The 16,119-nt window shown below is 49.4% G+C and overlaps 1 protein-coding gene across 2 annotated transcripts in view; it reads right to left on the bottom strand.

The window, feature by feature from the left end:
• LOC135898878 (dual specificity protein phosphatase 8-like) overlaps nucleotides 1-16,119 on the bottom strand; it is a 134,765-nt gene that overhangs the window by 35,878 nt on the left and 82,768 nt on the right. For both annotated transcript variants that reach the window (XM_065428073.2, XM_065428063.2), the window contains exons 2-3: nucleotides 11,985-12,123; nucleotides 724-834 (exon numbers count right to left, since the gene is read on the bottom strand). In XM_065428073.2, coding sequence (XP_065284145.1) covers nucleotides 724-834; nucleotides 11,985-12,056 — 183 coding nt within the window. In that variant the 5' untranslated portion in view covers nucleotides 12,057-12,123. The remainder of the gene's footprint in view (nucleotides 1-723; nucleotides 835-11,984; nucleotides 12,124-16,119) is intronic.

Here is a 16,119-nt window from a genome sequence, read left to right as displayed (position 1 = left end):
AAGTTGAGTAACGACTCTAACTACTGGGCGAACTTGTGCCCAGAACAAACAAAAAAGTGATACTGACTGCACCATAGCGGCAAGCACAGTCGCTGGTAGTCGAAATCTGATCCACGGGTGAAGAGCGTTGGCTATTTATGCATGACTCATCATACATAGAAGCGTAATCGCGGGTGCTTGCATGTGCTGGAGAATATACACCGACTTTCGCGTTGTAGGTGCAATCTGATTATACAAGACTCGCTACAAGATCGACGATTACAGTCAGGAAATTCCGGCACATATGTAGGCCTGTCCAGCACCGAGTGATAACACGAACAGTGGTTAGCCAGTGAAGAAGAAGAAAAGCTAAACAATGTACGTACGTGTGTAAATACCTTTCTTTCGTGGGCCAACATCTAAGGTACAAAATTGCCAGGACATTTTGCTCTGTTTACTGGTTTCGCACTCAGAACACGGGCGCAACACTATCCTCTTCCTAACTTACCTGTTTCGAGTTCTGCGAAGTATGGGAGGCACAAGATACCGGTGACCGACACCAAGGACGCAAATTCCCGTAGAATGGAAGAAAAGGCCCAGAACAACCATCTAGTCTAACTTTTGCAAACGAGGCAGTCCCACAGATGACCCTCAAAACAAGCTCTGTATGCATGCTTCCCAGGATATCAGTTACACAGATTGGCTAACAGAGATAAAGCAGTAGAGACTGAATGTATCACTTGCCTTGTCATGCTGAAGACGACGCTTGATGATCTTGGAACAACAGACGTTGACGGCATCCCGGATGTGGCAGGTGTTGAACTCCAGAAAAGGCCGGCTGTCAATCACCAACACCTGGGAGAAAGCAGGTTCCTACATTACACACAACAAACACTGCAGTTTCTTTTTTTTCTGCTGGAATTTGTAAGTTTTTAACCCCATGGTTAATCTTGATGAAAGAGTAAGAGATAGTTTTGCACACAATTCTACAACCTGAATACTCACGGAGCAGCCAAGCCAGAAATACAAGGTATGGTTAGGGTGCAAGGCTATTTAAATAATCTGGCATGCAGAGACATCATTTCTATCGAGAAACACTAAGAAAATGTTGCACGCTTTGAGGCCTATTATATCCCCAAACAGTGAGTCATCTATCCTCGGTGCGTTTTGTTCAATTGACTGAGTTTCCGGCACTTTCAGGTCCTGCAAAGAACGCTGTGTCATGCTGATGTGAGCACACCCTTGGTGATCCGAAAGAACCGGGTGCACGGCAGCGTTAAAAGAAGGAAAGGAGCTCAAAATAGATGACTATTCTTGTTAGGGGCAAGGTAAGCCGGAAAGGATGCAAACATTTCCTGCACTCTTCATGAAAGGTTGCAGCCTTTGGGGCTTATCTTGTCTCACAACAATAATCCTTATCCATCTTGCCAGCATTTCCTTTCTTGAACTTGGAAACTGTACGCTTGCTACTTTCCTGTCAAGAATGCAATGTCATGCTGATAACTCCCATGCCGTGACCTGGAAGTACCAGACGCGCAGCGTTAAAGAAAGGATGGGGGCTCAATATGGATGACAATTAGATGACAAACACATTAAAAACCTTATTTGCGAGAGTACTTCTTTTAAAGAATACAGAAACAGTGTGATGTAGTGGTTGCTTGCTTAACAGAAAAAAGTATTGAGTGTGAGCGGTGTTAGATGGCGTTATCGAATCCGTCTTCATAATCAGAATTTCAGAATCGGAATTTATTATTAAAGGTTTGGTCATATTACACGTATACATTATACAGAAGGAGGTCCCATAGCCGAAGACTGCATCGGGACCTCTTCCAGATGTGTTCCAGATGTTATTAGATTATGTTCAATCTGCTGTGAAGTGGCAGTTGCTGCCGAGTGTCGAACGATACAACTGTATGTAGGGGATGGGCATCGTTGGGCACTTTGTCATTTGCTCATCTCCTAAAGTGTACCTGTATTCCTACACTTCAAACAAACTTCACTTCAGAAGGTTTAGGAGTGTGTGCTATGGTCATCAGAAAGTTACTGTTTAGCAAACTGCTCCAGACGAAGCATAGTGCATGAATGTCGAGGTTTTATTGGATTTTTTTATAATTCGTATAAGAGCTTTTCAGGAAATTGAAAGGATAGGTTGCATGAACAAGATAAGCGGTCTCACGTTAATGAAGACAAGTGCTCAGCAATAAAGCTGAAAGTTTGCCAGGCGCTTGTTTATTTGGGAGTCTGGAATATCGCATTATCCCGTTATTTGTCTTGCTTTATTTATGTGATCTACACCTTTCACAAAGTATTGCTTATAAATGACACTATTGTGATGCACGTGCTTTGCCATGTGTGTGTTCCATGCTATGTGCCTTTTTTTATCCCTTTTTACTGTGTGTATATTACATAACTATCACACCTGTACCGTTCTTTTCTTGCTGGAAATCATGAACCACTTCCTGTCTCTGCTTCATCTAATGTGGACCGAAGTATGCACCGAATTAAAGAACAATACTGAGAGGAAATATCGTATTCTAGCAGTGAAGAACATGCAGACTGAAAAAAATAAACAAATGCACGCAGAACTGGACCTACATGCAGGCAGTTAATGTTTAAAGACAAGTTACACATATGCCACATGCACAGAAGAAACAAGGGTAAGGCAACAAGAAATAAGTTCAGGTTTCTGCTCATGCAAATCAGGTTGTGGAAATATAGCAAGTTATAAAGATCTGCCATTATTATGATGCCAATGGAAAGAGGACATATCCGAATTATAGAAAAAAAAACATGGTTATGAATATTAACAAGAAATACGTTCAATTCAATGTAGAAAATCACGAAAATATGGAGAGCTTACGAGGTTAATAATTAATCGTTGTCTTTACCTTACGGGTTTCTGTAAAACTATTACTTCAAAGCTTATGAGGGTCGACACAGTGGTCAAACGTAACAAAATACAGTGTTCTCGCACTTGACGTCACATCAATGCGGAAGCCAGCCACTGCAAAGTGCACTGTGCTGTCATCCAAAATTACTTCTTCCGTGCTCACTGGTGCCAGTGCAACTTTAATGGTTGTTGTGCGTACAAATTAAGCTAGGTTTGGCCGAGAACTGGCACTACAGGGTATTGCCACATAGCCTATGGCAGTCTTGTGTACTATTATTGTCCACCTGGAAACATATGTTTGTTACATATGTTTCTTATGCTTCCCTGCACGCGCTTCTCAATTACCTCGTCTGGCTCCATCGATGAGTGTTTGTACCTAGTTTTTCGTTTTCTAGAGCAATCCATTTCATCAGAGCACCTCAGAATGGCACAGCTTAGCTGAAATGCACATGAATGCTTAAAGAAGAAAGAAAAATAAAGAAAGAAAAGTTGCTGCTACGCGCTGCGGGAATTCTTTAAAGAGAACCTTTCACTGTTCGCAAAGACCGTTGTTCTGGTTAGCGACCATTTACAAGTACAGATTAGACCATCAATTGGGCACATTTTGATAGGGAACCATCACGGTCAAAAAGAAAAAGTGTGACCCTGGATTATGCGTGTTCGCACATGGTGATGCAACGACTAGGCTGCAACGACGATGAAATGGCAACAATAGCACGATGACACCGGAATCGCTACGACAAAGTGAGGATGACGGAACGAGCACGACGGCATGGCGACAACTGTACCACGATGTATCATGTATCACGACAACTGTATCACGATAACAGCATGACAACCTGCCGACATGGCAAGACGCGGTGATCCCCACCACGATACCCATGCGACGGTGGCAATACGGCCTGTGGCTTTCACTGCGTCCGGGATCAGCCCACTTCACTATTTCACTACAGTATCCAGGCTCGGTGCATTTTACTCGGTGAGAAACCAAGCAAGCCGACGCACCTAACTGCGGGAAAGAAGGCATAGAAAAGGCTGATTTATCAAAGGAATTGTGCACTTTAAGGAGTAAATTTGTTGCAGGTAAATCTTTTTTGGTAGCGTTTGTTGTTTCACTGCGTAATTCTGTAGAGAACAGAACTGGCCCCAGGCACATGTAGTAAAGAAAGGGCTACACGTGATAAAAAAAAAAATCAGTGCCCTCCTGCTCTGTGAAGACGGATGACCAGCAAAGCTGTCTTTGTGGGCCCCTTAATTGCGAACTGCACCTCCGCTGCGGGTCGGCCCGGCATTGCACTACCTTCGGGATCGGCCCACGTATGGGGAGTGCATAATGCCTGCTTCACCTCCGCCGCGGGTCGGCCCGGCATTGCACCATCTTCGGGATCGGCCCACGTATGGGGAGTGCTTAATGCCTGCTTCACGTCCACAGCACGTCGGCCCGGCATTGAACTACTTTCGGGATCGGCCCACGTATGGGGAGCGCTTAACGTCTGCTTCCCCTCCACAGCTGGTCGGCCCGGCATTCATCTTTCTTCGGGATCGAGCCACGTATGGGGAGTGCTTAACGCCTGCTTCACCTCCGCCGCGGGTCGGCGCGGCATTGCACTATTTTGGGGATCGGCCCACGTATTGGAAGTGCTTAACGCCTGCTTCACCTCCGCCGCGGGTCGGCCCGGCATTCCTCTACCTTCGGGAACGGCCCACGTATGGGGAGTGCTTAACGCCTGCTTCCCCTCCACAGCTGGTCGGCCCGCCATTGCACTATCTTCGGTTTCGGCCCACGTATGGACCTTCTGCACTTGAGCGACGAGCGCCTTGGCAGCTGGTGCCCACGACAGCCGGTGATCAATCTATAGGCCCAAGTAGGTAACAACCCGCTTCCATGATATCCGTTTGCCACCCAGCACAATCGGGGCTGTTCGTCGGCGTATGGCCACGTTAGGGTGGACAATAAGGGCCTCCCCGTCTTTGAGGACGATACGGAGAAAGTCTGGAAGTAGGAAACAACTTCATACAGGGCTCGCTGCAAGCAGGACCGAACGGCTGGAAAGCTTCTAGTGAGACCCCGAGTCCAGAGCTACAACATCAGCGTATACGGAAATGTAGACGATGTCGGAGGTCTGATATGATGGCAGATGGAAGAGAAGCCAGCGCCAAGTTGAAAAGGAGGGGGCTGAGGACGGATCCTTGCGGCACTCCGGAAAAGACTAGTCGTGGGGAGCTGAGTCTTTCCCACCCTTGCGCAAAGCGAGCGCCCTGTGAGAAAGTCCGTGACGAAAATGCCGGAGACATCCCGTTACTCCAAGATCACCAGAGAGCACTCAATGACCGAGTAAGGCAAGCCATCAAAAGCGCTTTTCACATCAAGAAGCACAAGGAGTGCCACTTCGCCAGAGCCGCTGGCGTCCTCCAGGGATGATACGACGTGCGCGATGGAGTCAGCAGTGCACCGGTGACGACTGAACCCAGTCTGCTGTTCCGGGAAGAAGTCGAGAGCTCGTGAGATCCACTCGAGGCGCGCTAATGCTACAAACTCCAGCACCTTGCAGGCCGCTGAGGTGAGGGACACGGGCCTGTAGGAGGTGAGCGCCTTGGCAGACTTTCCCGGTATTGTGAGGATTGGGAGGTCAATCCTACCGCTCGTAACCCATTGTAAAGATTGGAGTCGGGCATGAATTAGATGGTAGCTGGCCCATGCCGTCGTTCAACTTATCCACGATGAGGATGTTGTTGAAGGGAAGGACTGCTTCTCATCGAGAACGAGGAATATGGGATTATTTACAGTGTCTACATAAGGACGTTGCAGTTCATCAGTCTAGCATGACTGTGAGAGAAAGTTTACTGAGCAGCCGCAAAACAGCGGTTTATAAACACTCGGTCCTCCCTCGATCTCTAGGTGAGGGAACCGTTCGATCAGTCATCGTAGACGAGCCGCCTTTCAGCGGGAGGGCTTACACACACACACACACACACACACACACACACACACACACACACACACACACACACACACACACACACACACACACACACACACACACACAAACACACACGCGCGCGCGCGCGCGCGCACACCGGTTTCAAGGACCCCACCGAGGACAGACGGTCTTCGCAGAACTTGGGGCTTACGTCAGGAACGGTGCGTGGGAAGGGGCATCCAACTACGTTCCCCCGGGAACTCCCTTGCTCACAGCAGACCGGGTCGGCGGTGGCGTGTTCAGTCACAAAGCCTTGTTCGTCGAACTCATCTCGGCAATCCCGCGACAAATGGTCGAGGACGCGGCGTATTGTTATTCGCACACAGTAGACTTAGTGACGCCGTGTGGCTAGAGGGTGGCGGTGGCTTTCCAGGAAAAGTCGACGCCGCTCTCGCATCTCAGTGGCAAAACTTGCACCTCAACAGGCCGTTCTTAACAGTATTAAGACTGGCACAACGACAGCCCTCAGCCATGCCTCTGGAAGGCAGCCAGATCACAATATGTCGTGAAAGAAAGTCTAGCAGCCGGTCCTTCTCTGGGTGAGCCAGGTTCCGAAGCATTTGGAATGTGATACCATCACAATTAGCACATTAATGGGCCACAATTAGCACATCACCGGGGTAGTTGAAGTATGGGAGAGGCCTTTGCCCTGCAGTGGGCGTAGCCAGGCTGATGGTGATGATGACCATCCAACCCCTGTGTACTGCGTCGCTTTGTGTGTCCCAGATCGGCCAAGAGTTCGTGGCGACTGATAGGCTGGTCGCACAGGGCTACAATCTGCTCCGTTGTCCAGGAAGGATGGTGGCTGAACAAGCAGCAGGAAGTTCTGGTTTGGAGTCTGCTCCGGTCCACCAGTGGAACAAGGGTCGCCCGGGACTGATATGAGAAGAGGTCCGCTAGTCGCTCTGCAAGATCCAACTCGCCAATCTTCAAGGTGATCGCGACGGCCAGAATTGGTTGGCGTATCGTTGGACCTTGCAGGTGCAATCGTAGAAGTTTCCACGCCTTCGAAGTGTGACGAGCACCTGAGATGGCTGAGCAGACGCGTTGCCAACTCTGCCGACGCCTCAGGTTGGCCTGCCGTCGGCAGACGGCGTTTATCCACCGGGCGGCAGTTCAGTGCTCAGGCCGCTTGGTCTGCAGGGCTGCTTGCCGTCGTGCGGCCCATAGATTAAGCAGCCGCAGATCCGGTAGGGGCTGGGCTGGCTGTGTGGTCGCCCGGACGGCGGCCGGCGTTGCGCTGTCTTTAATTGTCCGTATAATATCCCCGTTAGAATTGTTGGCGAGCATCTGCCGGAAGGTATTGCAGTGGATCAACGTGCAGGAACTTGACCTGGGGGACCGAGCAGACGAGGGCGTCAGCATGACGGGAAGGTGATCGGATCCCCAAGTGTCAGGAGCCGTAGCCCATGTGTAAGAACAGCGATCTGTTGTAATGCTGAGGTAGATGGCTGTTCTTAAGCTGCGGGTGCCCCTGCGCACCTAAGTGTCCTCCCCAGTGCTTAGGATGACAAGGACAGCCTGAAGTGTAGCACCTACCAAAGCGGTGCCGCGGGTGTTGCAGCTGCGGCTACCCCAGACTGTATGATGTGCACTGAAGTCGCCGCAGAGCACACTTTCTTGTCTCAGACAGGCAGAGAGCGTCCCAGGGGTGGCAGGGGCGCACATATATGCTCGTCACAGTAGTGTCCGTAGATCCGAGCAGCACGGTCACCGCACAGCGTTCTATTGGTCCACTGGTCAGGTCAGCAACCGGGATCTCAGCGTGAGGGGTGGAGCAGCGCACGTAGACCGCACAGCGAGGGGCAGCTTGCGGTTGACTGGCGTCCACGCAAGGAGCCGCAGAGCAAGAGACCAGGAAGCATGTCGTGACGCTGGAATACCCGATATAGCCAGGTAGTCGGAGCACCTCAGCCGGCACACCAACTTCCTGCAGCGCGGGTACGTCGTAATCGCCCTGCAGGAGGCACTCCGAGAGGTCAGCTTGACGCCGCCGCAGTGAGTGCGCGTTCCACTGCAGCACCTTCGGGCGGCGGCGAAAGCTCCCCCGGAGGTTAGCCATGGTGACTGCCCTGTTTGGCCGGGGCCACCTGTCGCAAATCAGGAGACGCGTAACGGGTTGTCCTTCGGTAGGAGGGCAGTCACAGACTGCAGGAGCAGTTTCAAGCTCTCTACCTCTGCCCGAAGGAAACGCCAGTGCAGCTGCCGCAAGCAGGCGAATTGTTGGCGGTAGTAGATTGAGTCGTCGATGTCAGGGTGGAAAGGACGCTCTCTATTACAGACGGGTGCTCAAGGCGGGCAGTACGCCTACCCAGGCAGTACCTTCCTGGGTATGGGCCTCCGTTGCCCCGCTAAGCAAGCAAAAATGCAGTGGCTCGTTCTCCTCGTGATACAGAGCCTACAAGCACTCGGCAAAGTGAAGCGAACAGTGCATACATTCACAGGACTCAAGCATCCAAGGGACAGAACAGCGTACGTTTCAATAAAGAACAAGCCTAAAACAAGCATCTGTCATCATCAGCGATGTTTATACCTCCGTAAGCAACGGCTCACACCCTCGTAAGCAAGGAAAAATGCAAGGGATCATACCCCCTTAAAGGGCCCCTCACTAGGTTTGGCCATTTTGAGCTGACAAGCACACAGCACACAATGCGCACTAACGATCGTGTCTGCTAAATATTACTTCGCTACGGGCTGCGGAAAGATCTGAAATTTCAAACCGAACGACGTTTTCCCTTCTCGCGGTCGCTGCGCTCCAAGCCGGACGGTGACGTACTCGCGTCCCTGAGCCTACGTACTCGTGTCCACAGTGTGACATCAATCATAGAAACACGTGACTTCGAGAATTCCTCAAGGCAACGTCTGTTATTTGTGTGATCTGTTGCTTGAATTGACGAACTGAAGTTTAGAGGATAAATAAAACAGACAAACAGAATGTCTGCGCGTTCTTTTTGTTTTACTTCGTACCGACGCAAAGATGTACTTCCGCTTCGTCTGCTTGTTCCCATGGTCGTGCAGCCACGTTCGCAGGTACCGGAACTATGCCATTTTCTAGCATGTTTCAGCGCGTGACCATGCTCTGCGATCCGCTTGCGTCTGCCTCAGTATTTGTGTAGCACTGAATCATACCGGTAGTCATGTGCACTTGTGCACAGCGCGCAAAATCGTGCGCTGCGCAAACGTGAGAATCGCAAAAGCTTGCGCGCGACGCCGTCAGCAAAAGCGCTTAGCGCCGAAAAAAAAAAGCGAGGCGAAAAAAAAATGAAGGCGGGGCCAGCGACGCATGCGTCACGCGATCCTCGAGGTCCGTTATGGGAGACCGCAGGGAAGGAATCGCGCTTGCGGAGGCTAGACGGGGCAAGCGGAGAGAGTGTCTCGCTTTGCAGTGGAGCACGCCTTCCGAAATCATGGGTTCGCAGCCAAGCAGGTTAAAGAAAAACTGCTGCAGTCGAAACGATGTCCCGAAGGTTAAGCCGCAATGGAGGGGCACGATGAAACCATAAATAAAGGATAAAAAATGGCGAGGAAGCGCCTTTTGCGCACTTCCCACGAGTTAATCAACCTCCTTGGCTTATTTTGCCGAACACATACATATCTATGTGTATCTCTGTATTACTGGCTTCAGTGTGAAATCTGAATATCCTGGAATACTGTATTGGGAAGGACATCATCAATATTCAAAAGAAGTTATTTTCGATGAGAACAATCAGCTTTTATTTTCTAATTCAACCTTCAACCTCCTTGTTCGCAGCACTGAAATATTTCATCTCGGCTATTAACGAGTCGATTTGAAAAATTTTTGCGGCAGAACGCTCCTAGAGGACACGTAACAACTTCCAGCGTATAACCAAAATTTGCTGCGAGGCCTCGTAAGGGGCCCTTAAGGGAGAGGCTACAAGCGCTCAACAAAGTGAAGCGAACAGTGCAGACACGAATTGAAATCCCCAATGCAACACACAGAACAGCATAAGCTTCAATGAAGAACAAGCTCAAAACAAGCATCCGAAATATCAATAAAGCATTGCATAGCCCCCCCCCCCCCCCCGCCCTTTCAGAAGATGTAGTGATGGTTATGCAACAGCTTCGCTGAACATCCACTTTCACAGAGCTGGGATGGTGAGTAATTTTTTTTTCTTTTTTTGAAAGGGTGGTCGAATCGGCGAACAGCGACGCAGAAGTACCAACGCAGCCTTCAGTTCTTTTTTTTATATAATAGCTGTTTGCTTGCGAGGGTAGTCTATACCCTTTCCTTTAAAAAATGAAAAAGAAAAGCCATTCAACCAGGCATCAGGCATGAAAGCATTGAACTGCTGCTGCTGCCCAGCAAATAGCCCTACTCGTATGCCCTACCCAGGCATACGAGATGATATGCTGGCCTATAAAGCACCGCACGGGATTGCAGGCTACACATGAAAATAAACGCAATTGTAAGCATCCGAATTAGTTGCACAGCACTTCACTGCCGCTTCGTTGTGCGTAGATTCCGACATGTGCGTTGGACCTGCCACCATTATAAACTGATATTCACCAGTGTACACTTGCGGTTACAGCACTGCGTGTCGAACTTGCATTGTACGCTTTCGCGTCGCTCAAAGCGACCAAACGCTAGGCACGCCTATTCTACGGGTGTGACAACGCCACCAGTGCAGCGCTACCAGGTGGCTGGAGAGGACGACGCGGCCAAGACGTATGCGTAGCACAAAGGGCTGCTTGGTTAATGCAGCAACTTCGAAGCACAGTTACACGAACTTGTTTCCCTTTATTTCTCGTCACGGAGAATAGATTTGTAAAGAAAATGTTATTTCAGGCAAAAATTTGTAGTAACTAACTTAGTAATTCATTTACTTAATTATCGACGACTAAGAAGCGGTACTGCAGGCAGTGCGTTAAATTTCCCGGCTAAAGTCGGGTAGAATTAGGCTGAAGTGTAGCGCAGAACCAGAACACAAGCACAAGGAGCGACAGACACACAACGCTTCTCGTATCCCTGCTCCGGTGCTGCTCTACACTTCATTCGAATTCAATACGACTGACTAAGCCCACATCGCAACACCTCGTCGACCTAAACTATAATTTCGAGGCAGCAAACTCGGCGCTACGATATGCGACGCATTCAACCAATCAAAACTGCGCAACGGGTGTTGTGGCGCGGGCGGTTTGCCGGTTTAGCGGGGGCGTAAACGTGAGCGGCCAGATTGGTCACGCCAGCTGGTGGTGCAAAGCTCAACCACACAAACACAGAGCTAAATACTATATTCTGCTTAGCTCCTGACGTAAATAGAGACTGGAGACTTTTAGCTTGTACGCTATTCCGGAAAACGGGAGCGGTTTGGGCGAATTACCGGATGGTCGGGGCGTAAACGTGAGCGGCCGGAGCGGTGAAGCCGCCTGGTGTTGTAGAGCTCAACCAGACAAACGCATAGCTAAAACTGCAATAACTCACCATATCCTGCTTCGCCACTCGTGCAATTTTTTGGCAGCGGCGTAATTGTGAACACGATTACGCCACTGTCGAATATTTACGCCAGCAGCTAAGCAGAATATAGTAATTAGCTCTGTGTTTGTGTGGTTGAGCTTTGCGCCACCAGCTGGCGCCACCAATCTGGCCGCTCACGTTTACGCCCCCGCTATACCGGCAAACCGCCCGCACTTGCCGGAATACCGGACACGCTAAATGTCTCTAATATTCGACTGTCGCGTAATCGTGTTCACAATTACGTCGCTGTCAAAAATTTGCACCACTAGCAACACGAGGGTTGCAATGTGGGCTTGTTGGTAATGCATCTTCAAGGGGAGTATGGTAGCGCGATTCAAAGACGGGACAAGAGAAGACACAAAGGGACACACACAGCGCTGTGTGTGTCCCTTTGTGTCTTCTCTTGTCCCGTCTTTGAATCGCGCTACCATACTCCCCTTGAAGAACCACTAGCAAAGCAGGATATAGAGGGTTACTGCAGTTTTAGCTCTGTGTTTGTCTGGTTGAACTCTACGCTACCAGGCGGCTGCAGCGATGCCCCCGCAAATCCGGCAATCCGCCCAAACCGCTCCCGTTTGCCGGAATAGCGGACAGGCTAAAAGTCTCTATTGACGTGCGCGCAAAAGAGCAAAGAAGCAGTTGTGAGTCGTTTTCTCACCCGTGCAGGGTCTGTGCGCAGCTGGCCGGCTAGCTGGGCAGCCCCGACGAGGGACACACGCTGGTCGGCCATGTTGCCTCCCGCTGCTCAGGCGGCCACCGCCAGATGCCGCCGTCTGCCACACCATCGCGTCCCAAGACTGCACGCAAGAGAGACGAGACATACGTTAGGCGCGAGCTGTTCACAATGTCGCGATAACGATAGGGGGGCGGCTGCTTTAGGGCCAGCTATCGCAACGACATGACTGTTACAATAGAGCAGCAACTGTGCAAACAGGAAGAGAGAACGAGAAATAATATACGCGTAAAAACGCAAGAGACGTTAACGCACACACCACAAGTGACTAAGCTCACACTTATGTCCAGGCGTTGTCGTACGAATTGCAGAGGACCGCGTAAACCTGGTTAATGCTTATACAAAGCGTTTTTCCTTCACCTTGACTAGGCAGCGCCACTTTCATGCTGGCTGCGGCCACCCTCTATCGCACGAAGTGTCAGCATCGTCATTCATACACAACGTAGGCTGCGTCTCCCTCCCTCTTTTTTTCTGTATTATTACATGACAGTGGAGATCTTGGCGCCTTTCAGCGGCATCGTGCACTCCTTTTCCTCGTAGAACATGTATGTTCAAATATGACATAACAAGCCAGCACTGGACAAAATTCGAGCCGTTGAATGCTACAGAACACAAAATGCACACGCAAAACTGCTCGCGACCACATCCGAAATACGACATGGTACTCGCCCCTGGGGCCTCGATCAAACCCCCCCCCCCCGATCATGATCATGCGTGAGTTATAACAAAGCGTATTTGGCGTTACCAGAGGAACCACCAATTTTGAATTCGTTGCATTGTATGTAAACACACTATCCAGGCAACACAACCGTTTCGTGGGGTCCTTTGGCGTTCCACGCACGCTTAAGCAAATGTGGCGCTGCGTTTAAAAGGCGAAATTATATACGAGGTACACAGCACTTGCGCGAGATGTGTGGGAAGGGGAAGTGGTTCTTGTGCTTACGTTTAGTAATTTAGTGCTGTACTTAACACAATCATGACGACAGGATTGTGAAACGGTTGTTACATGTTCAGCACTATTCGCCGGTGAAGGAAATGCAAATGAGGCAGCCCGTGGTCGCGCGATGGGGTTACATCGAAATACGCATCTGGTTTGAAGGTTGCGAACTGCTGTGTGGGTGAAAACGCTGTTTTCTGCTTGCTCCTGTGCGCTTGACTTTGGCCTGGAAGCTGTTCGGGCGTGCTTTTTGTGTCGCTATTTACGATGGACTCCTGCCATATCAAAAAAAAAAAGCGAAGCATATTTCCCTGCCTACTTTTTAGGGTTTGGCGTGGCTGCCTGGCTACCGAGTGCTGTTCTGTTGGTCGCTATCTTGGGGAATATATTTCTGGACACACACACATCATATGAAAGTGTGAACTGTTTTGCAGAACAGCTTTGCGCATAAAATCTGAACATATATTGTCTGCTCACAGGCATTTCTAAAACACATTTGTAGTAAGTAGAATGGTGAACTATGTTTGGCGGATTCTACGATTTATTTCCATTTCCTTCGACTTGGCCATTCGGTATGTACCATTGTGAGAGGGGGGGGGGGAGGCTGCACAGCCCCTCCCCAGGCCAATTTTCCAGAATGGCTCCGTCCAACTGCAACACAAAGAGGTACAGAATCTCTAAACGTTGCTCGTGTCGTACTCGTCTGCGCAATGCACCCGGCTGACGTCGCCGTCATTCCCACGACGAGCATCGCGCATCGCCTTCGTCCTATTGTGACATCGCTGCGCACACCTCTCCGACTCGCTGTTACTCGCAGCGCATCCACGTGACTCGGAGCGTGTGTTTTGGCATACAGCTTGCGAGTTGAATAAAGGGAAAATTAGACATCCACCCGTTCGTAGCAATTGCTACAAAGGAAACCCATACGGATTCCTCGAAAGAAAAGCCTTATAGTTGAAGAAAAATTCGTCCTGGTCCGGGACTCGAACCCGGGACCACCGCCTTTCCGGGGCAGCCGCTCTACCATCTGAGTTAACCAGGCGGCTAGCAGATGGCAGGGCGAAGTCGAATTTGTCGACAACAGAAAGCAAAGGCAAGAGTTTGACGTAGTAGTTCTGCGGAAACCCGCAAGGTGGAGAACCTTGCGGGTTTCCGCAGAACTACTACGTCAAGCTTGTGAGTTATGTAGTGCGCAAACAAAAAGGGCATGACAATGAGGTTTGTGACCTTTGTGACGGATGAACAAACCTTCGATGAGATTACACGCTGAAGAGTATGAAAGTAAATTGTGCGCATCGGCGTTAGTTTTGAAGCACTTAACTAACCTCTCAGCTGAAGGTTCACTTCACATAGATTCCAACATGCATCGATATGCGTTGTTTTTTTTTTAATAACCTTTCCCCTATTTAGTTGGAGTAGCTCGCCTCGTATGCTACAAAACATTATTTTCTCTCCTGTACAACGCGGCAGCGCCACATTTTGTTTTATGTGCCACTTTTGTACTCAATTTTTTTTAAAATTCTTATCACTATGCTAGCTGCAAGGGTTCACTTCATCTCACGTCATTGATACAGCGCTGTAAACTGTACAAAGCCCGTGAACAATGAAGAACTGGGACACGTACGACACGAGCGCTCTCTCGATTCTCAGGCTGTTTACGCTACGAAATGCAATAACCAACTACAGACCAGCGCCGCGTCCTTGTCGCAATAATGTAACGCTGTTGACAGGCTGGCGACATACGGGCTGTCAACCCTTCCCAAGGGTCAGCACGAAAGAAAATGGCGACCACTATACGTAAGTGCTCAGAAAAGATAGCAACCATCGCATTGCTGAAAGCAATCATCGCAGGCAGCGACGCAGCTATAGGTGCTAGGCGTAAAGTCACAGATGCAGGGTCTGCCTTCCGGATACGTGCTGTGTACAGGTGCCCATGAACAATGAATGACAAATTGAAAGGAACGTTTTATAGTTCATAGGGAACGCTCTACAGAGAAGACGGATCAGGCTGCTCTAGAACTGCGCTCGTTGGAATGGCAAGGAAATTATTGTTTTTGTTTTCCCTTTTTTATGCTCTCGAGCGCAGCGGAAGACTACCAGTGGTAGACGTGGCCATGCATGCAACCAGTTCCATATACCGCTAAAAAATGTTGACACCCTTAGGGGCTTATCTTATCATAATCACTGTCTATATTGCGTAGATTACCCTTTTTTTAACACTGCCGCTTGCACTTTCTTGTCCAGAATGCTACGTCACGCAGAGAGTGCAAAGGAAATCAGTCCGTTTATTCATAAACGAAATCTCACAATCGGAGACTCTCCTACCGAAACAGTGAAAGCCAACCGCATTCCCCTACTTAAATCGCGTCGAAAACTGTTATGAATTAGTTTCTATGTGGCGCATTCTTTTTTTTATAATTCTTGTCCAGTCCTAGTTCTATTTCTATCCGGTTCTATTCTGTCAAAATATAGCGAATTTTCTTTTTCCTTCCAAGTTTCCGCCATAGCCTCGTACGGCGCCTCGGCGCGTCTTTTGACGGTCCATTTCAAAGCTTGGGATCACCGGCCACGAAGACGACGAACCACCAACTCCAGAAACAAAGAGCAATAGAAAGATTGAAATAACGGCGACTCAGTGCCATGTGCAACTGCGCTGTTTAAATGTGGGCAGTGACGTCACCAATCGAACCATCCGCCGGAAAGGTAACACGGGCGAAAAATACGCTAGTGAGCGCACGTACAGTCGCGGACAGAATATTACGGACCATGAAATCTAAGAAAAAGCTGAATATCTCCGCAACCTCACAACGCGATCTGGTATTTGCATTTTGGACCTCGACTAGAATATGCTAACAGCGTTGTAGTGGGCAGTTTTACTGGTTACTGCTACAGGCTGCTCGGTCATTGAACGTTTTCGGAGATCCCGTGGTCCATATTATTCTGTCCGCGACTGTACGTAATCAAGACGAAAAGTGAAAGGAACTCGGCCACGGCGGAACATATAACGCTACAGGGGCACAAGTATGGCGTAAGCTTTCGAAAAAGGGCAATACACCATGTTTGAACGAGACACTTTGTTACTATCATCGACATGATGAAGAGGAGATGTTGGCGCACGAATTC

The sequence above is a fragment of the Dermacentor albipictus genome, chromosome 10 (genome assembly GCF_038994185.2).
Source record: "Dermacentor albipictus isolate Rhodes 1998 colony chromosome 10, USDA_Dalb.pri_finalv2, whole genome shotgun sequence".
Classification (NCBI taxonomy): domain Eukaryota; kingdom Metazoa; phylum Arthropoda; class Arachnida; order Ixodida; family Ixodidae; genus Dermacentor; species Dermacentor albipictus.
The sequence above is the reverse complement of the archived record's forward strand: the minus strand, read 5'-3'. Positions and strand labels throughout refer to the sequence as shown.